We start from the raw sequence: 24,692 nt of genomic DNA, 5'->3' as shown, positions 1-24,692 counted from the left end.
TGGAGAATATTCCATGTGTGCTTGAGAAGAATGTGTATTCTCTTGCTTTGGGTGGAATATTCTATATATGTCTGAGTCCATCTGGTCTAGTGTGTCGTTTAAGGCTGATGTTTCCTTATTTTCTGTCTGAATGAGCTTACCCATTGGTGAAAGTAGGGTACTAAAGTCTCCTACTAGTAATTGTATTGCTACTTCTCCTTTTAGCTCTTTTACCATTTGCTTTATTTATTCACCCAACATAAGGGTACCTAAATATTTATTTACAAATGTTATATCCTCTTGTTGGACTATCATTATGTAATGCCTCTTTTGTTTGGTAACACTGAATACTAATGCTATGGACAAAAAAAGGCATATGCCACTTTTAAGAGAGTAGCACTAAGAACCACTCATTGGAGAACAGCTGGTCAGGAAAGTGTAGTCCCAGAGGGACCTGCCTGTGCAATCTTGGCCTAATTACCACTTTTCCAGGCCTGGGTTTACCCATCTTTTAAGATTAGAGGATTTTCCTCTTAAAATTCTATGAAGTACTACTTATTTTACAAACCTAGACTACCTGTGACAGATGGCATACTTAAGGAATTATTTTTAAAAAACCTTTTTTATTATCCCTTTCAAGAAATGCAAGTGGAGCCCTATATACCACATGCTTGAAAGGTTAGTACAAAGACCAGCCCTGTTTGTTTGTGCTGCCACCACAGCTGCAGAGAGGAATGTCAGGCAATTTTGTTTCAGTCATTTTGATGGCTGCAGCAGGGAACATCTTTAGGCCAGCTTTAAAAAACTGAGTTAGGGTAAATAAAACAGGAAACTGTATGCTCTTCATTAAGACTCCATTGGTGTTGCTGAGCTCCTGCTCCCAAAAGGGCCACTAACAGATGAATTTCTTGTATTGCTGAGAACAAGCCTCTCTCGTCTTCCAAATGCTTCATTTACTAAAACATAAATAAATGGTTAAGAAGCTACCAGATCAGAAAACTAAGACCCTATAATATAAAAAGAGACTAAAATGTAGACATGAGCAATGAGGTTCTCTATCTACCCTGTGGTGGAGATTTTGTTTTGAAAAATATATATTTAGCACTTTATAAATGGGTAAGTAACCAGCTCAAAAGTCCAAGATAATGTTCTGAAGTTTTAACTATGTTTTAAATTGGTCCTCCTTTTTTTAATACTTTCTTTGCCTTGTCCTGGATTTATCAAATCCACCTTGATAACAGATGTCCAAGCCCTTATAACAGTGACTCTATCCTTCCCTTATTGTACTTCTGATTGTTTCCTACCTTCATCTTTCTCTGTATCATGATCAGAATAGAACTTTGTGGATTTAGGACCCCAGTGGAGGGAAGAATCAGTAAGTAATAGAAGGGAACAGAGTGGCCCCTTCAGGAAAGCTGGATTTTCTAGGAAGTAGTTGAAAAAAGGCAGACTTATTCACACTGGGAACTGGGAAGAGGAGGGCCATTCTTTGAGACCACACTATATATCCTTCCAGCTTTCCAATAAAATCTTTCGTTTTTAAAATTCAAATTTTGTCATAAAAAGATATTTAAAAATTATCTACATTTAAAGTGTGAAGACAAATTTATTTGTGAACATGAACATTTCCAAATTACAATTTGATCTTATCTGTTTCCTAAGCAGACTGTACTAGAGGATGAACACTGGATCCATCTTTGTTATCTCCTTAATGTATTCAAACCACAGATTCTACTACTTTAGCTCTTATAGAACTCATCCAGAAAAAGCAGGAAATTAAGATTCTTACCTGAAGAGATTGTGCTTATATCCCAGACCCGAAGCCCTTCTTTCTGACCTCCAAAAGCATAAATAAATGGTAAATCAGGGCAACAGGAAGAACAGAAGAGAACTCCCTGAGAAGAGAATACAAAGTCAGTGATTTCAGTCTTTCCAGAAAGCTCTAATCTTGATCCCTACTCCTGTCTACAAGAACCTATGATTGGAATGGTTACTCAAAACCAACTCACCAGAATCTCTTTCAAGGCTCTTGCAAAGGTAGTTCACAGTCAAGTTGGAAGGGCTATCTCTACAATACAAAGCTGGACAAGTTCAGCATGATGGACATTCCGGGAGGACAGGTGTATGCTCTGAGCACTCAGGTCTCTCATCTCCATTGTCGTTCTAATAGGGACCTCCTAATTAATCTAATCTGCTAAATATTCCCATAATGATGCTGATACCAGATGTCATTATTCAATCATTTAAAATTTTTAACTCTATTACAACATTTGCATCATAGAAAATACAAAAAGTATAAAAATCACTCTGAGATAACCAGCTGTTCATGTTTTGGGACAGGGTCTTCTAGATTTAAATATAAGCATTCAAAGACTTAAGTATTTAAATATATGCATGGAATGATGCTATAAAAACTGCTCTGTAACCTGCCTTTCCACAAATATTTATATTTATATATATACATACATATATACAATTTTAAACAGCTGTGTGCAGTGTTCTGTGTCTGCAATTTAAATTTTATAATTTAGTGCCTGGCATACAGTATATGCTCAATAAATATTTGATGAATGAATTATTGAATTCCAGTTACTTCTAAAACTCTTGCTACTATGTAGTAATCAGTGTAGTAAGAACTAGTTATACAAAGAAGTAGGTGATAAACTGACCTCAACCACTATGGTGCCCTATAAAGGTTCAAGATTTCCTGGGATGGTCCTGATTTTAAGGTTAAAAAATTGTGGAACTTATGGTTACCTGGGGGGAAAGGGGGAGAGGGATAGTTAGGGAATTTGGGCTGACATGTACACAGTGCTATATTTAATATGGATAACCAACAAGAACCTACTGTATAGCACAGGGAACTCTGCTCAGTGTTATGTAACAACCTAAATGGGAAAAGAATTTGAAAAAGAACAGATACATGTGTATGTATAACTGAATCACTTTACTGTATACCTGAAACTAACATTGTTAATCAACTGTACTCCAATATAAAATAAAAAGTTAAAAAAAAAAATGTGGCCATTCCACTTGTGTCCTTGAAAACCACCCCCTCATCATCCTTGTTTTTCCCAGCAACTGTTAATCATGTGAGTTGGAAAAGGAACCAGCTAGTCATTGATTTCTCCCCAAAGTGTCCTAAGTTATAAAACTTCCACAAATTTGACTAAGCCCCAAATTAACCTCCCAACAAATCCATATTCTTTAGTGCAATGATTCCTAGAGAAAGACAAACGACAGATCAGAAACAAAAAAACCAAGATGCCCAGGGATATTCTTACCATTTTCATGTCCCTAGAGTGAACTAGGCTTGGCCTATCTCCTAATATGTCCCAGATCTTCACATACTTGTCCGCTGATGCAGTCACGAGACAGCCCTTGATTTGACTACTTAGATCAAGACCTAGAGGAAGATAAGTTCAGAGACTCTCACTTTGAAATAAATTCACTTCATCACAGGTTAATAGAGACGAAAGAAACAGTATTCTTGCTCACCAGAGATTTCATCGTTGTGTGCATTAAGTGTAAAAATTGGCTTATCTGAACGTGCATCCAAATTATATACAAAGCCGTCATCTGTACTGGCCTGGAAAGAGTAAAAGATGGGCAAGGTAATATTACATGACAATAAAATTTAGCAATGGGTAAACAGTATAAATCATTGTGAAAATCAGCTATGTACCTGACTTACCTGAAGAGCTTATTACAAATTAACGTGGACATAAAGAATTTACTTGTGGATAAGTCGAGTTGGTTCTTACAAGGACTAGTTTAGCTGACATGTCTATTAGGCAGTTGGATATGAGTATGAAGCTGTGGTAGTGATACAGACTGCAGAGATATGGAAGCACAGAGGCAGAAGTTACATCCATTGAGAACAGAGGGGATACACCCTGGGAGTGTATAATTAACAGCACTGTGTTGAGGACAGAGACCTGGAGAGCACAGCCACTTACGGTAGAGGCTGAGGAGGAGCTCACAGAAGTAAGAATCAAAGAGGGAGGAGGGAATAACAGTGTTAAAGAAGCCAAGGAAAGAGGGGTTCTGAAGAAAGGAGTGACAATGCTGTCAATATTTTGGCAGAGATTTAATCAGATAAGGACTGAAAGGCAGATTAGTTCCACTTTGAAGAAAGGAAGAGAAAATTTTGAAGGAATTAAGAGACCTAGTCAAGGACAGGAGACAGAAACTTGAGCCTATATACAGGCCAAGGGCAATAGCCAGGACAGGAAGAAGGGAGGGGAAAAAAAGGACAACTGATGCAGTCTTGAAGGTGGAGCTGCAGATGGGCATAAAAACAGAAGAGGGAGATCCCATCCTTTGAGACTGGAGGGAAAGAGGTAAGCCATTTTGATTACTTTCCATTTCCCTAAATATTTGTGACTTTAGTACTGATAACCATTTGTTAGCAAATAACCTCAGGAAATACGTGTGCCTGCCTGTGAGAGCCAAAGTACAGTACAACATTCAAATATAACGGGGACTTCACTCCTGGTAACTGTAAGATGAAATCTGGCTTAAGGGAGCTCAGCTGGGAACTGCATGCAACTCCACACAGAGGAGACTAAATGTTCCCACAAGTGCAGGAAACTTATTAAAATTGTTCACATATTTTAAGAAAGCTGTTTTTTTAAAGAATTCCTTTCCTCATTTACAAAGCACTACGTATTTGCTTTAGGAAAATTAGGCAATATATGGATGTATCACAATTTCTCTAATTAATCTTCCCTTCTGGATAAAAGCTGGGATTTTATTTTTCCATGGATTGAAATGTCAGTGGCATCTTTGGATCCTACATGGAAAACTGTTATCCTACAGATATTAAGGGTATTTACAAAATGATCGTAAACTTTCTATCTGGGAGATGGTGGTATATTAAGTGCTATATTAGTTAAATAGGCTAGCATTTGCATCACTGGAGCTCCATTTAAGTACTAATATATAAATAAAGGAATCTTTTTTTGGACTGCTTTAACCATTAAAAAACATAAAAAGAATATTAGTCATGCTTAGTATTTCAAAGTAATTTTAAAATGATCAACTAATTACAACTAATAAAATGTGACACTTTGGAATGATTGGAAATTAGCAAAATCATTTACATGTTTACTGTCTTTTTGTGGCAAATCCACTGTTCTCTTATTAAAAATATATTTTTGTTTTCAAAGAAAACCCAAACCCAAATACTTCACACTGTTAATACAGAAAAAGCTTTTCAGAGATTCTCTCTACAATGGAAGTAAAGAAAAAAAGTCATTAATAACCTGATAAACGAACAGTGATATGCACACTCTTACCAAAAAATGACAAGGTGAAAAGTGATTCCAAGTCACTCTCTCGATCTGCCCACTGAATCGCCACATTCGATGGCTTTCCTCTGGACTTCGGCAGTCATACAAAGCCACCGACCTGGATGTGTTCAGGCAAAGTTAGGGTTTTAAGGGTTCAGTTTTCCTGTATGTTTTAATTTATTTTTAATGAAATGGTAATAAAACAACACCATGAAATCAAGATCCAATTATTTAAAGCCTATTTTAAGTAGAAAAATCAACTCATCTAAAAGTAGAAGAGTTGATTTTTACTAATTGGTGGACTCTGGTCCTGTCACTTGAAGACACTGGTAGCTCTGGATGTCACAGTGGCCTTGACCTCCCCCAGACTGAATCCTTTACTTCCAAGATGAATCCTCTCTATTTCCAAAAGAATGGGACAATTTCTAATTTCCCCTTCCCCAGTAGTGCTCAGAGCCAGATAACTCACATCTCAGCCACATTTACTCTTTACAAGCAGGCTACTGTGTTGGGGGAACTGATAAATAGACTTTTGCAATTTTTGCATGAATCCCAACTAAAAAATGTAAATATAGGACTCTTCAAAAGGGTAAGGAATCAAAGTAAAGACTGCAAGTTGGTTTCTGTTTCTACTAGCTACCTCTCCTACCTTCAGACCCAATCTGTAAAAAGCACACATATGACTGGAAACCCCCCTGTGGTTGACCATAGTGGTCCCAGTTCTTCACCTCTCCCTACATCCATGCCCTCTGTCAGTGATCTGACAGTTCCTCCCCTAAAGGCAGAGTTCATTTCCCACTCCATGTGATGTCTATTTTGGCCAAGAGTAAGACAGACGTGTATTAGGTCTGAGCCCAGGTCTTAAGAGGCCTTGGTGTCTCTGCTTGTACTCCTGACCTTGCTATGGCAACACGTGTGGGCCAGCCCGCTGGTCCCAGGAAGATGTGAAACACGAGGAAGGAGAGCCAGGTCTCCAGGCCCAGCCTGAACAAGCCAAGATTAGCAGAGCTACCAGTTGAATCTAGCCTCGATTAGCTCAACCCTGCAGGTGATAAGAAATAAATGTTCACTGCTTTAAGTCACTGAATTTTGGGATGGCTTATTTCACAGCAATGTCTAACTCATACACCCGCTAAAAAAATCAAAGTAGTTGCTAGTTAGGAACTACATTATAACAGAACCATATTCCCTTGCAGATTGAAAGGATCAAGCTGAAAGGACAAGTAAGTAGTCCTACAAATTTAAACACACAGAAGCCTCAGTAATAAATTCTACCTGAGCATCAAACGACACTTTCTGAATTAGTTCAAGAGGATAAAAACGACAGCAATAATTCCTGAAATGCTTTCTTACTTATCATATGATCCAGAAATCAGAGTCTGTGCTTCAAATGGATGAAACTGGAGAGTCTGGACCTAAAAAGAAGAAACATAAATGAATAGATCAATGTTTGTTTTGGTTTGGTAAAACTGCCTTATACTTGGTGAGACTCAATCTGGCAGTGTTTCTACAGGTTTTTCCCTTTGAAATGTAGTACTATTTAAAGAAATGTAAATGTACTGCATAATCAAAAGGACAAAACATACTTCTGAATAAAGGCTGACAAGAGACACAATGCAGCACCACCCAAACTGTGCTTGGCAGTATACCTATGTCCCTCATGCTAAACTATAATCAGAAGAAAAAATGGGAGCTGTCAAACTTACTGGGCAACTCCACACGTTCCGGAAGTTTCACAATGTACATTAGCACATTAGATCCCTGGGTTCTGTAGTAACATCTGTTAGATTCTTTAACCCCATTTGGTGACTGATACCCCTTCATCCCTTTTTAGGAGCCTCTGTAAAAATGCTGCAAAGCACTAATGTTCCTAGTCACTTCACCTTTCTGCACCCATTTCTGCATCTCTCAGGTGGGTAATTATAACTATCACGAAGGGCTCTGTGAAGGATCCAGTGAGATAGCATGTCACAGCACTGTGTAATTCACAAAAAGCCATATATAAATGTTTGGGATTATTTGTAGTCAATATATGTCTCAGATTTTTTAGAATCCCTTTTATCCATTAAATCACCATACCTTGTCTGTATGTACGGCAAGGCTGGCTGCTGGTTTCCCCAAGGACATATCCCACAGAATAACAGTGTTATCAGCTGATGCACTGGCCAGCACATTTCTGAGAAAGGATACAAATCAGGTAATCTTTTAAAAATCAAGAGGATTACATGTAAGAATTCCATTTACAATACCATCAAAAAGAATAAAATACTTAGGAATAAATTTAACAAAAGAAAAGTAAGATTTTTAATATACTTAAAACAAAGATTGTTGAAGGAAATTAAAGAGTATCTAAATTAATGGAAGGTCATTTCATGCTCACGGACTGGAAGGCTTAACATTAAGACAGAAATATTGCCAACTACAGACTGATTCATAGATTCAACCACAATCCCAGCTGACCCTTTTGCAGAAAACTGAATGCTGGTTTTAAAAATTGATATGGAAATGCAAGGGACCCAGACTAGTCAAAAAAATCTTGAAAAAAGGAGAGCAAGTTGAAAAGTTCACAGTTCCTGATTTCAAAACTGACTGAAAAACAACAGTAATCGTAACAATGTGGTACTGGCATAGGACAGACATACAGAATAGAAAAGTCCAGAATTAAACCCTCAAATTTATGTTATGTTCACTGGTTTTTGACAAGGGTGCCAAGAGTATTTATGCTTAGTTCAATGGGGAAAAAAACAGTATCTTCAACAAATGACTCAGGGTCAACTGGATATTCTACAGCAAAAAAATGAAGACAGAGCCCCACCTCACACTATACACAAAAAGGGATTCAAAATAGATCACAGATAACAGCTAAAACTCTAAAGCACTCAAAAAAAAAAAAAAAAAACCCAAAATACCCCAGGTATAAATCTTCATGACAATGGGTTAGGCAATGGTCTTAGATATGACACCAAAAGCAAAAACAAAAGAAAGAAACTGGATATCATCAGCATGAAAAACTTTTGTGATGCAAATAAGACTACCAAGAAAGTGAAAAAACAACCCACTGGAGAAAATATTTGTAAATCATATATGTGATAAAGTGCTTGTATCTAGAATACATAAAGAACTCTCAACCAAAAAATAAACAGACAAACCCAATCAGAAGATGGGCAAAGGATCTGAACAGACATTTCTCCAAAGAAGATATACAAATGACCAATGAGCATGTGAAAAGATGCTCAACACCATTAGTCATTAAGGAAATGAAAATCAAAAAAAATGGGAGACCACTTCATACAGGATCTCTATAATGAAAAAGATAAGACAAGCGCTAGCAAGATGTAGAGAAACTGGAACCCCCCCTACATTGCTGGTGGGAATGTAAATGGTAGAGACACTACCACATGACCTAGCAATTAAACTCTTAGGTGTGTATCCAAGAAAATGAAAACATATGTCCATGCAAAAACTTGTTCATGAATGTTCACAGCAGCATTATTCATAATAGGCAAAAACAAACTAAATGTCCATTAACTGGTGAATGGATACACAAAATGTGGTATATCCATACAAGAGAATATTATTCAGCAATAGAAAATGAGGTACTGATAGACACTGCAACATGGATAGACCTTGAAAACATTATGCTAAGTGACAGAAGCCAGATACATACGGCCACGTATTATATGATTCCATTTCTAGGAAATGTCCAGAATAGGCAAATCCACAGAGACAGAAATCATATGAGTAGCTACCAGGGGCTGGAGGGACAGGAGAACGAGGAGTGACTGCTAATGGGTATGGCATGGTTTTTGGACTGATGAAAATGTTATGGAATTAGACAGTGGTGACGGCTGCATAACTTTGTGAATATACTGAAAACTACTGAATTATATACTTTAAAAGAGTGGATTTTATGACGTGTACTTGCTAGGTCATATATTATGTTTGTTTGTTTGTTTTTTGCGGTACGCGGGCCTCTCACTGTTGTGGCCTCTCCGGTTGCGGAGCTCAGGCTCCGGACGTGCAGGCTCAGCGGCCATGGCTTACGGGCCCAGCCACTCCGCGGCACGTGGGATCTTCCCGGACTGGGGCACGAACCCGTGTCCCCTGCATCGGCAGGCGGACTCTCAACCACTGCGCCACCAGGAAAGCCCTTAGGTCATATATTATGAATTACATCTCAACTGTTTTTTTTTCTTCCTTAAAAAAGAGCATTAAATGCTATTAACAGAAAAAAACCAATATGTCTACCTCTTAGGGATCAAGCGCTAATAATGTAGTTCTACAGCGGGACACAGGCTTTAGGGCCCAGAAAACCTGAAATGGAGTCTTGGTGCTGCCACTTGCCTGCCAACGAGAATGAAACAACCAACCTCAAAGAGCTGCTATGCAAGAACCTGGCTGAGTAACTGGGACATAGCAGGCCCTTGATAAATGTTAGCTGCCTCCTAAAAATACAGATACTCCTGAAATTGAAAGCTCATTCTTCAACATCGAACTTTAACATGGTTCAACACAAAATTAGGCCATTAGTGACAGTAATGTTTTTGTTTAGAAAACCAATATACTGTTGAAATAAAATGCTGATGGACCATTTTCAGATATTATTTCCTCAATAAATTACTTCCATTATACAAACTACTTTCAGTTTTGTAACTCACATTTCGGTGATATATGCAAGGTCTCTGAGGAGGATCATGTATATTCAGGTCATGCTAGCTTTTTTCTACCATTAAGTCCCACATACAGGTCACAATGTTTTAAGTCCTTAGCATTTTATAAATTAAATATTAATTTAAATTCCCAGTAACTAGTTTATTTATATTCTATGTCTCCCAACAGCAAAAAGTTAAAATTCCACAGTACATTTTTCATTCCAGTCATTCCAAAAATATCTGAGATTCCTCCCACATTAAAGTTCTTATTGTATGAGGCGAAAAAAACAAAAACAAAACTTCTGAACACTACAACCGCAAGAAGAGCACTCCAACAAGAGTATGAATTAGCAGAGAACATGCATTTTTTTTTTCCTGGGAGGATTTTACTAGAAACCAAGGGCCCCACCAGTAACAAGGTCAACATGTTATTCCTCACCATAATCCTAAACTCTGTGCACTGGAGTATGGGACATATTTTAAAGCATACTGCACCTTTTCAGTAAAGAAAGGGGAAAGGAGAACGAAGATCTAAAATAAGATAGAGAAAGGAGAGTGAAGGAGCAAAGAAATCTGTGGCACTGAAGTCAAAGAGATGTGAGTGCAGATGGGGATGGAAGGGAGTACAGGTGCTGATAAGGGTCTAAATGGAACTAGGGAATTGTGGCTGGGGAAAGGAATTGATGAGTCAGTTGGAATACTGACAAGAGGTTGTTCCATTAGAAAGAACTTTCAGTTGCTCAAAGTAACAGTTGCTATATAAGAATTTATATATAAAATTGGGTTTCTAAAAGCATGGTACACTCATTATTAGATCTCTTATTTATCCCCCCATTCGTCAGGATCAGGGCCAATTCAAGCAAAACCCAAACAACTGCCTGTAGCCCGGCAGCAAGAGGTTCATCTGGGGAAGCTTTGAAAATAAAAACAAAAACACCAACAGATTCTTGGGCCCCTGCTCCAGAACAACTGACTCAATCTTGGGGGATTAGAGACTGGGAACTTGCACCTTAAAGGGTTACCCAGAAGTTTCTGATTTGCAGCTATGTTTGGGAAATACTAACCTAAACAACTTTCTCAGGTCCATTTCCCCAAATAGTCGTAACTCTGAAGAGGTCTGAACACAAACAAGATAGGATATCCTTCAGTTAAGCCAGCACTCTGGGATCTTCCTTAGAATGCTCATAATTATAAAGTGTCCAGTGTAATAGAAATGCTTTAAAAAAAAAAGTGCCCTGGGTAATCCAGTTTGTTCTTACCCCCCTTAAGTAAGCTGTACTCAACCTAATGCTTACCTCCCTTGCCTTAGCAGCCCCTCAAACCAACTACACTATTAGGAAAATGGCCCCTTTGCAGTAATTGTTGTTTAAGGATAAGTATGAAAAATATGTGGATGACATGCAAAAGAATTAAGGTGAACCCTTACCTTACACAGTATAGAAAAATTAACTCAAAATGGATCAAAGACTTAAGAGCTAAAACTATAAAACTTTTAGGGGAAAATCTTCATGACAATGGATTTGGCAATGATTTCTTGGCTATAATACTAAAAGCACAGGCAACAAAAGTAAAAATGAACTGTACTACATCAAAATGAAAAACTTCTGTGCATCAAAGGACACTTCAATAGAGTTAAAGGCAACCAATCGAATGGGGGAAAATATTGGCAAATCATAAATCTCATAAGAGATTAACATTCAGAATACATAAAGAACTCACACAACTCAAAAACAAAAAACCAAACAACCAATTGAAAAATGGACAAAAAGACTTGGATAGACATTTCTCCAAAGAATATATAAAAATGGCCAATAAGTACTTGAAAAGATGATCAACAGCACTAATCATTAAGGAAATGCAAATCAAAACTACAATGAGAGCTTCCCTGGTGGCGCAGTGGTTAAGAATCCGCCTGCCAATGCAGGGGACACGGATTCAAGCCCTAGTCCGGGAAGATCCCACATGCCGCAGAGCAACTAAGCCCGTGCGCTACAACTCCTGAGCCTGCACTCTAGAGCCCACAAGCCACAACTACTGAGCCCACGCGCCACATCTACTGAAGCCCTCACACTCTAGGGCCCATGCTCTGCAACAAGAGAAGCCACCGCAGTGAGAAGCCTGCGCACCACAACGAAGAGTAGCCCCTGCTCGCGGCAACTAGAGAAAGCCCACGCACAGCAATGAAGACCCAACACAGCCAAAACTAATAAATAAATAAAAATAAATAAATTTATATAAAAAACTGCAATGAGATACTGCATCACACCTGTTTGGATGGCTATTATGAAAACAACAATAACAAAAACAGAAGGTATCAAGTGATGGAGAGGATGTGGAAAAACTGGAACCCTTGTGCACTGCTGGAGGGGAGGTAAATGGTGCAATTGCTGTAGAAAACAGTATGGTGGTTCCTCAGAAAGGTAAACATAGAACTACCATTAGATCCAGCAATTCCATTTTTGGCTATATATTCAAAAGAACTGAAAGCAGGGACTCTAACAGATGCACATAAACCCACATTATTTATATCTGTGTCAATAACAGCAGCATTATTCACAAAAGCCAAGAGGTGGAAGCAACCCAGGTGTCCATCAACAGATGGATAAACAAAATATGGCATATACGCACAATGGAATATTATTATTCAGCCTTAAAAAGGAAGGAAATACTGCCACATGCTACAACTTTTGCTAAGTGAAGTAAGCCAGTCACAAGAGGACAAATGCTGTATGATTCCACTTATAACAGGGAGACACAAGAGGGAGGAGATATGGGAATGTATGTACATGTATAGCTGATTCACTTTGTTATAAAGCAGAAACTAACACACCACTGTAAAGCAATTATACTCCAATAAAGATGTTAAAAAAAAAAAGAGGTACCTGGAGGAGTCAACTCATAGAGACAGAAAGTAGAACGGTAGTTACTAGGGCCTGGGGGGGAGCAGGAAATGGGGAGTTACTGTTTAATGGGCATATAGTTTCAGTTCTGGAAGATGAAAAGGTTCTGGAGTTGAATGGTGGATCGTTTTGCACAACAATGTGCAAAAATGTCCAATGAACTGTATACCTAAACGTGGTTAAAATGGTAATGTTACATATATTTTACCAGTTTAAAAATATATATATATATATATAAAGAACACGTGGATGAGATGTGAAAACTAAATGAAGTGAGAAAAACGTCCTCCCTGAAGAAACAATTCTACTGCACCACTGGCACTGCAGTACATACTGCTTTTTCCCAGTGGTGTTGGAGGAGGGCACTTGGTCCCCAAATATGTAATGAGCATCTACTAAGTGAAGAGCTGGCAGGTGATGCTGGGGGGTGCAAGGATACAGACAGCAGAGCTCCTGCCTTCCAGCAGCTTGTACTGCAGGAAAAGAAAATAAAACATGGACACAAAGATGTGAAACTCATAATGTAGAGAGATAAGTGTAGACAGGAGGTAAAACCACGCTAGTTACCGTCTTTACCAGTCCTGCAAATGGTATTTTTTACCTGATCAGCTTATTCCAAGAAAGGTCAAGGACAGCATCGGTATGCCCATCTGCTGAGGAATTCTGTAATAATTGTTTAATTACTTTTGGTATTAAAGTACACCCCCAAATAATATTGGTATATTAATTTGAAAGATTCTTTAAACCTTATTTTGATTTTAAGTAAACTTGCCCAAATATCTAGGGAAAGAAACACCTTTTCCTCCTCTTACTTGAGAGACATGATAAATGTTCTTTACAGGGAAGAAACTATAGTAGTTCTTAACCTAGGTGCTACAATTCTACAAGTCAATCCTCACCCCACCCATCTCTCCCCCACCAAAAACCTGACAGTTTTCAAAGCTACAGGAATACATGGATATTTAGAATTCAACGTACTCAAGGCTAAATAGAAATATTTTAAAAGTTCAAAAATAGCATTTTAGTGTGAACAGCTACTCTCTATGAAGGAAGATCATAACCTTAAGAGTAATTTGTTTTGTGTAAGGATGGATAACGTGCCAGTGGAGGTTTTATATAATCAGAAGTCAATTTTTCTTTGGATGGGCTTTTCAAAACTAGAAACTAGAGTAACTTCGTAATTACCTGTCCTATTTCACCAGAAGTGTCTAACTGAAAAAGTGCATGTTCCCATCCCCCGTCCCCAGCCCCACAAACCTCTCTCTGTTTGTCATCAGAGTTTAAATATCTATTAGCTTGTTTACCTTCTTTCCTTTCTTTTTCTTCTTTTTTGATAGCTTACTTCCAAGTGTAAAGACTGGCTCCAAAGAGTCCACTATATCAAGGTCCCACACTTCAATAACGGGGGTCATGTTTCCCACAGCAATGTAATTTCCTACAGGAGGAGATGATATACTTATGATTTAAAATACAACTCCTAATGAAATACATTACACTTCAGATTAACTGAGTCATGGCTTAGAGCAGTTTCTCTCAAACTTTCGTATGTGTGTACACCACCTGAATGTTGTTAAAATGCAGATTCAGTTTCAGGTCTTGGGTGGGGCCCCAAAACTGCATTTCTAACTGGCTCCTAGGTGATGGCAATGCTGTGCTGCCGTCCTCAGACCACAATTTGAATAACAATTTCAATATCATGAATGTGAACAAGCTTTGCAAACAAGATGTAAGGTATGAGTATTAACAGTTTTTATCCTTGTTAAGAAGTATGCAGGGGCAACTAGTACTGTGCAGCTATGGCCAAAGGGACTAACAAGAGAGCCCAATTCTTTCTTCATTTTGGTTTACCTTGATGTTTTCTGAAAAGGGTCATGCACTAAACTCTAGCTGGTAACATCAGACACACCATGCCAGTTTATAGGTTTGGGATTTTAGGAGACCTTCACACAGTTCTGCAGACCCAAAGCTTCCAGGCCCTGTCCTTCTGCCTAGTGGAGCAGCAACCTCCTTAGCCTGTCCAAAGTCTGGAGACACACAGACCCTAAACAATTAAGTGATTGTGCTTGGAGAACTATATAACTTCATAAAATAACATTAACTTCATAAAACATCAATAATTATGAAAACATTCATACAAAATAGGTAACTTATGTGGCTAGGAAAAACACATAGGAGTAGAACCATTGAGCAATCTCAACTTTTCTAATTACCAGTTGAATCATCTGGGCTAGGATCAAAATTCAGCCATTCCACACTCAAAGGGTATGCAGACAACAGGATATCATGGTGGACATAAAAAGAATCTTCTTCTTGATTATAAACTGAGAAGATTGGGAAAAGAGAATTTATTACATCAGAATAAGAAATCATATCCCACTCAAAAGAAAAGATTCTCCCTTTTAAACCTATGGGAGACACTTGCTTAAAGTGAGACATATTTTATGACATTAAAGACATTCCAAAGTATTTATTGCTAGGCAAAAATTTTTCATGTCAAATATATTCCCAGCACCTGGTGTGTCCCAAAGGGGAACAGGAACGCTGAGAGAGAATTGACATCTGCCTGAATACTCCATCTGCATGCTCCCCGGCTAAAATGGTCCTACCTTCTGGTTCACCAATTACAGAAAACAAACGAGGTCTCCATAAGAAGTACTTCATTATTATTTTATCTTTTAAAGGTCTATCTGGTCATAAGTAAAGAAGAACAAATCAGCACTGGAGAGAAATAACTCATATTTAGAAGTCTAAATGCCTGTCAAAAATTGCTTCTTTAATATTTATTGTTAAAATCAGTAAGAAGCCTTTTAAAAATTATATAATGAAACACTGATAAAAATAGAGCCCAAGTAGTCAGAAATTTCCCCCAATATGTTTTTTACTAGAAAGAAGCAATGTTAAGATAAGCTAAGGATTTTTAAAAAATTCTTCAGACCACTGCATCTGGGACAGATCTTGGGATCAGCAGATTCCATGTAATGCTCTATCACATCACGTTATGATAAGAATGTGTTCAAAATGATTAGGTTGTGGCCCTGCAAGAACCTCAACTATGGTCAATGTACTCAGCTTACATTTTAAATAAAAATGATGATGATGCCTTAAAATAATCTTCTTTTAACCAGTCAGATTATTATTCAGATTTGATTTAGAGTGCAATTTTGAAATTATTCTTGAACAGAGATACACTAGGTAATCTGGAGATTCACACCAAATCCAAGTAAAATATATCATTAATGACCTAACCTAGAACAACGCAGGAATACAACTGCTTTACTTCAACTTCTCAGCTCCTGTCTAAGGCTCACGAGATTCAAAGGAATGACTACAGTAAATTCTCAAATAAGAATGCATAAAAATCAACGATGACAAACCGTAATAGTTGCAATTTTTTGAAATCAGAATTGGTGTTTTAAAAATTCCATCATCATGGTTTACACTTGAAATATGTAAATAGTTCAAAGATAATTAGGAGAATAACTTCACATTGACGTATTTGCTATTTAAAGCCTTTTTGACTTTATAAATAGATCACAATGGGCCATGGAATAAAAATGGCCTGATTGATAGGCTTCCTGAGGGCAGTCTTGAAGAAATTCAAGCTAAAAAATGGAGTAAAACATTAAACCCAAGGGTTTTAATTTTCAAACTGTGTTTCCTATAAGAAAAGGCATTAGCCTATTAATCTCTTTAAAGCTTCAAAATTTTAAGACAGATGAACAGAAGAGTGTTGGGGAAGGAAAGTATCTGGGCACGAATGGACCTGTCTGAGGACGTGTGCACACAGGAAGGGGCAAAAAAAAGAAAAAGGGAAAATATGGAGGCAGAATATTCCAGATATCTTAAAGGTCTATTTTAAGAAAATAGTCATTAATGTTTGTTGAATTAATAAATATCAACATTAAGAAATATCTGATTTAAGAATTCCAATAAAAAAGAAAAATTCAAATCATTGCCTACTTCAGATTCAAAGTACAGCTGACCCTTGAACAATGCAGAAGTTAGGGATGCTGACCCTCTGCACAGGAGAAAATCCCTGTATAACTTATAGTCCACCCTCTGTATCCCAACCAAACTCGCATCGTGTAGTACTGTAGTATTTACTATTAACAAAAGTCTGCATATAAGTGGATCTATGCAGTTCAACCCCGTGTTGTTCAAGGTTCAACTGTATTCACCTCTGGCTTTAGTGCAAACATTCTCTGCACCGAGGAAGGTGACCAAAATGTTTTGGTCTCTGAAGAAAAATGTGGGCCTCTATGCTGAAGTTTTATGAAAAGAATAAAATGTTTTGCAAAAGGGGATCTATTTGAAATGACTCTGAAAAAAAGCAGGATAAATTATATTGAGTGTAATCTTTGCCACATAAAGAAAAAACAGCCAAAAAGCAAACTGGAGTAAAGAGCCAGGGTAAAAAGTTACCCTACGCTAATGAGATTATAATTTTTTCTTGCATTTTAAAATAGTTTTACTTCCAAGTTTTCTCCATTGAGGGGAAAAAGTTAAAAACTGGCAAAAATGTTTAAACAAAAGATTTTAAAAACCCAGTTAGAACCTTCCAGGTGACCTATTTCCATAAGTAAAGTCAAGTACCAAACTAACACATTGGACTGCACATGCCCAGGCACAATAACCAGGAAGTCTGATTTAACTAGGTAACCAACTTAAATGAAATACAGAAGGATCTGGTGCTTAGAAATCCATAATAGTTACTATGATGGTTATTTTAGTATCACTTAAGTAGAAAACTTTTTAGTAAGCGATGTATCCCACTTACCATGTACTTCTAAATTGCACTGGTCCTGTTCAGCTCTGCCACAAACTATGAGATTGTCATTGGGCTTAATCAAGAAATCTTCACGTTCGTACTGCTCCTAAGTGGAGAAAGAAAAAGTCATTGACTAGAATCAGATATTTGGGAAGGTTTTTCAAACACTTAAGGAGCATAATTAGAAAAGCCATATAGATATTTACCGTATCTTTCAGAGTAACATAAGGATCTTGATCATTACTCCCATAGACTGTAAGACCCAAAAGAGATTCACCAAGAGTTTCAGTATCTGTAAGAATTCATAAAACAAAATGAATAAAACAGTCATTTTGACAAAAGCATTTTTCCTAAGGCATCCCATCTTTAGACTTAGATCCAACCATCTATTTCATAACTAACACTGGATCATCCACAATTGGGAAAGGAAATAGTGGATAATAATAAACAGGAGTTTAAAAGCCATTTATATTTGGCCCTGGAATGCACATCTGATAGTCTTGGAATACACAATCTTCCATTAAAAGAATCAAATCAAACCAAGAAACTCCCTTTTAGAAAATGTTAGAACTCTACTCAGATCCTCTAGTTTGCTCCTTGTACTCATTATTCAAAAGTGCTACAGAGAGGTGGCCTCGCAGACCTGGAAATAAATAAGTCCCTAAAACACTGGTATCAACACAATGAAGTAAGGGTTGCTTGGTCAAATAAAATAGAAAAATAATGAGTCTCATAAAGGTAAATAGGTTTCTTTATTGCAAGATGTCTCATAACCACTGATATGCTAACTTGCCTAATGAATCTGAAAGAGAGGATCCTACATGCCCTTTTCACCAAACTTATGGCATTCTTTTATGGCATGTCTGCAAAGATGACATAGAGTAGACCCCGAATAACATGAAACTCAGAAGAAGGAAGATACTCTTAATTTTCAGGAGAAGCTACTTTAAGGAGGCAGGGCTAATACGTCTTAAACATCTGACAGGCAACAGAGAGGGGAATTTCTACCGGATGAGAAAGACAGAGTCAATACTCTGCAGGGTATAGAGAGCATCAGGGAGCAGTGTCTGAATGGCTTTTCTCCAGGCTGGTTAGCTCTTCTTTCTCTGTATTCCCATGGCCTCTGTCCTAGTAGGATGGAAGCCAACCCAGAGGGGCCCATAACCCAGAGTCCAATGGAAAAAACTATCCCCTGCATCTAGTGAAGTACACTGAAAAGCATGAAGGCTTTAGAGCCAGAGAATGTTCAAACCTCAGCTCCATTAATCACCAGCTGCATGATACTGGCAAAGTTATTTCATCTCTGGAAGCCTGTTTTCTCTTCTGTAAAATGGAGGTAATAATTCCTCTCTCATTGCAGGTAAAGAAAAATGAATTACAGATTATCAAAACCACTACTTGCAATAAAACATACCATACTAATATTTTTTTGTTTTTTAAATCTTTTTTTTTTTTTTTTTTTTGCGGTACGCGGGCCTCTCACTGCTGTGGCCTCTCCCGTCACGGAGCACAGGCTCCAGACGCACAGGCTCAGCGGCCATGGCTCACGGGCCCAGCCGCTCCGCAGCACGTGGGATCCTCCCGGACCGGGGCATGAACCCACGTCCCCTGCATCGGCAGGTGGACTCTCAACCACTGCGCCACCAGGGAAGCCCCGTTTTTTAGATCTTAGAGGGCTGAACTGATTTTTTAAAATCAGTTTAGGAAACATGCTGTCTTCCTTGAGCCCGATTATTTGACTGACATAAAGGACAACAGATTCTCAGAGTAAAGCTTTGGTGGAACACTAGAAGCATGATCTAACGCACTGAGTTTGTGATTAAAAACCAGCAGAAGTGGGTGAATTCTAACCTGGGTCACCTTCCTCATCATATTTATCTAAGGCGTACTCGGCCAGCTCATCATCATCCAGCGTCCTGTCATCCTCTGGGTCGCCATCCTCCAGGGGCTCCTGAGGTCGGGCCTGGGTACGGGCACTCTGCATGCCATCTTCTGAAGGATCGCCTGTCTCCTCTTCATCACTGCCACCTTCTTCTCTAGGCCAATGAAAAAATAAAAAGTAAAAAGATCACCCAAAAGGCACCGTTCAATAACAAGACCGCCTTGTCGTCATCGTTTAAGATTTACATTTCATCTGGATTTTACTACAGGCGTCAACATCCCAAAACTTACTGTAATTTTTCCTTTGCTTCAGCAATGAGACGTTTCACTTCTTCTTTACTAAGCTCTACCTATAAAAGACCAAACATTTCATTATGATATATTTAAGGAAATCATTTTAAGCCTTTGAATTTAAAAGAAGTTTACAAACTAACATAAAACATAGCTTCAAAAGACATCAAAAGTCAAATGGAGTTTTCACAGGTCCTTACAAATTAAGATCCTTCTCACCTAAAACTGTTAAAAAAAAATCATGTTCGGTCTACCTCTCCAGTCTTTTTCAAAAAAGACAGACTTGTATAAACTGGCTTCTATGAAACCCCAACTCATTTTCTTCCACTTACCCCAACTCCTTGGCCGCTTCTCCCCATTTTTCCTGTGGATATTCCTAAACAAACCACCCTTGCCTTGGTCCTCTGCTCTTTCCCCTGGTATCCCTGCCAAGTATTCACTCATTACGCTGTCACTTCCTTGCAAAGCTCATTCATTCTCAAGACTAAAACCACCATCTCTGAACAGATTACTCCAAACTTTCCCTTCTCTAGCCCTGTATACTGTAGGTCCATTTTTCCAACTATAAGACTCTCCACTTGGACATCCTGTTCAAAACTGAAGTCATTCTCTTCATTTAAAAACTGGCATTCCCTCACCTAATCAATGCTTCAGTACCTTTTAAAAAACGCCCGTATCACTGCTAAACTGTAAGCTCCTTGTCACTGTGTTTTCTGCCCATGGTAGATGATAGATGATGAATCAAACAATCACGCAGTTTGTGCTAAAAGGCCTTTAATAATGTGGAAATCCTCTTGGGTGATGACATTCTACTGTTAGCTCCAGAAACTAAAGGTTCTTAAGTTTAATCAAAAGATACTTATTTTTCTAATTTCTCTTATTGATTTGAGTTTTCCTTTCTGGGACTTTGTAGAATAAATTCAATCTCTTCTTCCTATAAACTCTTCAAGCAATGGTTCCAAATTTGTCTGCACATTAGAATCACATGGGGGAATCTTTTAACAATTTCAGGCTCTACTCCAGGCTAATTAAATCACAACACTTGGGAGCTGGTATTTTTTAAGCTCCACAAGTGGTTCTAATGTGTAGACATGTTTGGAAATCACTGTCTTCAAGTATTTGAAAGGCTGTATGTTCCTTTTAAACAACAACTCTTACCTCCTTCAATAACTTTTAATATGAGATGGTTTCCTGTCCCTATTCTACATATACCGCACTGAATGCCTACTGTGAGCCAAACACTGGAGAAACTGGTGAACAAAACAGTCTGTGCCCTGGTGAAATTGGCTCAGTAACATTGAAACAAACACTCCCCCGTCCCTATTTGTTTCATAGCATTTATTCCCACGGACAGAGTATCATATATGCACGTATCAACTCCACAGGGACTTTTCCTGTTTTGTTCATGCCTATCCCAGGACACCGAACAATGCCTAGTACAGAGAAAGCGCTTCGTAAGTATCTGTTGAATAACTTAACTAATCTTCTCCTCTGCTACAGACTCAGCCTCTCACTCCTGTAGGCTTTCCCTTCATGACGTGTCGCGTTTACCTCGCATCCCCACTGCCACATCAACATCTCACTTGGACTACTGCGAGAAATTCCTAATTCAACTCCCAGCCTCACGACACCGTGGTCTCCATACCAGCTTTTCTACACCACAACTTTCATCCAGTTTATTCCTCTAAACGCCGAGCGGAGGAGTGGAAAGTGGAGTTTCACATATGTGCCCCCTCTTCCCCTTATGCCTGGAAACGCACTGGGGTGGTGGGAGACGCCGTGGTGTCGTCAGCAAGGCTCTGGGGGAGCTCCCCTTCCGAGCAACACCCCGCCCCCTTCCAGCCCGTGAGGTCCACGTGTTTGCGAACTGGGGGTGGGGCTGGGCTTGGGGGAAAGGACCGTGAGGAGGCGGGGCCCCCGATCCCAGGCCCAGGAGCCCTAGACCCTCGGAGCCGCAGCCCTAATCACGACAAACAGGCCACAGCGGGCCTCACCCCGTCAGTCCCACCAGCCGCGCCAGGGCCGCGCGTTCCGGGTCCAGGTCCCCAGGTGGGGCTGACTCAGGGTGCTGCAAAGAGGCCGCTACCCCTACCTCGGAGCGACCAGGCCTCACCTTGTCTGGCGTCTCTTTGGCCACGCCGCAGCGGACCCAGGCCACGCACGTCACCTGGCGGCTGCGGTTCATCGTCCTCGGCGCAGCGACGCCTCAAGCTGAAGACTTGGCCCCAACGGGTCTCGAAGCCACGCCGCGCTGGGGTCCACACGCTCCCCAACGGGCTCCAGGAGGCGCCTCGGCAGGGCAGAGGCGCGGGGCGCTGCTTCCTGTGGCGTCGGCGCCCGTTTCTGACGTCAATCGAAGGCGCCTAAACGGGAAAGGGGTGGAGAAAGGGCTGGAAGCTGAAGCAGCTGGGCGAGGAATCTGCTGTGTGGGATGATGTGAATGGGCTCTACGGGAGGCTTCGTGGAAGCAATGACTAAATAAGTGAAAATGGAACTGTAGGGATCAGAGGCAAATTTCCACCGACCTTTATTTTGCCTCCATAGCCTAAAAGCTGACAAATGGTAGAGGTTTTAGGTTTATTTTTAAAGCTTTCTCCAAAATGAATTTATCTTTTTTTCTTTTCCTGCCGAGACGCGCGGTTTGCGGGATCTTAGTTCCCCAACCGGGGATCGAACCCGCTCTGGCAGTGAAAGCGCTGAGTCCTAACCCTAGGACCACCAGGGAATTCTCCCGAAATGAATTTATCATTTCAAGGAGATACTTCCGCCCTTTATATTTCATTACATTCTTGGATGTTACTTATATACTAAGTATACAGTAGTGGTTGTAGCTAGCAGTAGTAGCAAACACAAAGTGCTTGATAGCGTTTTAAGTGCCTTATATTAACTTGGTTACTTCTTAACCCTGTGTGGGAGGTCTTGCTCCCATTCTACATATGGGGAAACATTATCTTTCCCAAGGTCACACAGCTAGTAAGTAGCTAGGATATGAACCCAGGCAGTGTGACTCTACATGCTGGCTATAATCTGTCAGGCTTCTCAGCTAAGGTCAGAGTCATCTACTAGAAAATGTCGGTGGCTGGAGACTTTAGAATGGAAAGTCTTAGCATTGCATAAAGGTCTAGGTTTTGATCTTTTTCTTGGCTGTGTGACCCTGTCCAGGTCATTTGCCCTCTCTGAGCTTCCATCTCTCTCTCCTACCTCTGAGACAGGCAAGCAAAAACAGGAGGGTGGCTGCTATGGAGAGAGAGTGGTGGCAAAGGTGAACCCGCAGCATGTGGTTTGCCCCAGATGCATTGTCAAAGTGGGCTGCCCACCTGTGGGGTCAACTTGCGGGCACTTTCGCAACACATTTTTCTTACATACAATATTTTGCTTGGTTCTTGTAACAATGCTGGTGAAACATGATCGCGCATTACCTCCATTTTAAAGGTGAGGAAGTTCAGTGATGAAAAGCCTTACTACTGTGAGATCACACACAGTTAGGGACCGACAGAACTACAACTAGACACCGGCAACTCTGTACACTCAGACGGATGCCCTTGGCACTTGCGCGGCCTGAGAAGGGATCCTCTCGGGTGTGAACTGCTAATCCTTAGGGTTGGTGGACTGTGTTCAGCTCTTCCAGGGCTCTGTTCATCTAAACTGATTCCTCTGTAGCTTCTTTGCTTTCAGCCCATTTTGAAAGGTGGTATGACAGGTTCTATTTTTCAGAAGTGGCTGCAACAATATCTTTCCTTCAGACGTGTTCTTCCACAATGTGATCTTGATGCTCTCCCATCAAAACATGGAGTGTAATTCTATCCACACCCCCAACCTCGAGTTTGGATAGGCTTATGACTGTTTTGACCAATATAGAATATGACAGACATTCCAAGGTTAGGTCATAAATGGGATGCAGGTTTTGCCTTTTTTTTCCCCTGACACACTCATGTTTGTGCTGTGAGCTGCCATATAAAAAGTTTGACTACCCTGAGGCCACTATATTGTGAGGAAGCCAAACCACGTGGAGAGGCCACATGTGGGTGCCCCAGTAGACAGTCCTAGTTTTTGAGTCAACCCAGACACGTTACTGAAAGAGCCTTCAGATGATTCCAGCACCCAGACACTAAATCCCTCACCCCCAGCCTTTGAGATTTTCCACCTGAGGCCCAGACACCGTGGAGCAGAGATGAATCCTCCCCACTGTGCCCTGTCCCCAATTTTGACACCCCCAAATCTGTGAGCATAGTTAAATGGTTGTGTCAAACCATGAAGTTTTTTTTATCCTTCCGTAATTCTTTATTGTGGTAAAATATACATAGTATAATCTAATAATTAGATTTACCATTTTAATCATTTTTAAGTGTATAAGTCAGTGGCATTAAATACCAAACCACTAAGTTTTGAGGTCATTTTGTTTTATTTTGAGGTCATTTTAAAATGCAGCAATACTACCTGAAACAGGCAAGAACCTGGGCTATATTTAGAACAGAGCACATGAGCTGATATATATAAAAGGCTGATTTATTAACACCTGGCTGAGCCTAGTCAGGTGTGCACACCTGCTACGTGGGAGTGGGATCATATTTGAGTATTTGCCTCTAGATCTGTTTTCTCTGGGGGCTGCCTTCTTCAGAGCCAGCTGCTGCCGCATGATGGTGCCTGGTGCAGAGTAGGTACTTGATAAATATTTGTTAACATGGATGAATAAATTAAATAAGAGAAGGTGCAGCAGGGCTCTGGCTACTTTGACCTACTAAACTTATACTCTTTTACTGCGCTTAGATCTGACATTCTGCCACTTCAACCCAAGCTGTGAATTCCCTTTAGAACTGAAAATCCAACTGCAGTTGGCATCATTAGTTCCTTATTACAAGAATAGAAAGAGATTGAGCTTAAGAAGTTCCATTTCTAAGCCTGATTCTTAGGCACACTGATGAGCATA

At 39.6% G+C, this 24,692-nt stretch overlaps 1 protein-coding gene across 2 annotated transcripts; it reads right to left on the bottom strand.

The window, feature by feature from the left end:
• PWP1 (PWP1 homolog, endonuclein) lies at nt 1-22,092 on the bottom strand (the record flags this gene model as incomplete). 2 transcript variants are annotated; one of them, XM_082666391.1, is made up of 15 exons in its annotated part: nt 1-935; nt 1,769-1,874; nt 3,264-3,385; nt 3,478-3,568; nt 5,280-5,391; nt 6,627-6,688; nt 7,353-7,449; nt 13,427-13,488; nt 14,130-14,260; nt 15,036-15,146; nt 17,603-17,699; nt 17,800-17,885; nt 19,445-19,629; nt 19,766-19,824; nt 21,879-22,092. In XM_082666391.1, 15 exons carry the CDS (start codon nt 21,948-21,950, stop codon nt 826-828), a joined length of 1,503 nt encoding a protein of 500 aa, XP_082522517.1. In that variant the 3' UTR covers nt 1-825. The 2 variants fall into 2 exon arrangements, with proteins under 2 accessions (XP_082522517.1, XP_082522518.1); XM_082666392.1 differs by lacking the exons at nt 19,766-19,824; nt 21,879-22,092 and having other exon boundaries at nt 19,483-19,516.
• Nucleotides 22,093-24,692: the final 2,600 nt, after the last annotated feature.

Source organism: Grampus griseus (genome assembly GCF_964374135.1).
Source record: "Grampus griseus genome assembly, chromosome: 11".
NCBI classification, from domain to species: Eukaryota; Metazoa; Chordata; class Mammalia; order Artiodactyla; family Delphinidae; genus Grampus; species Grampus griseus.
Note: the sequence above shows the minus strand (reverse complement) of the source record. Positions and strands in the feature narration are given on the sequence as shown.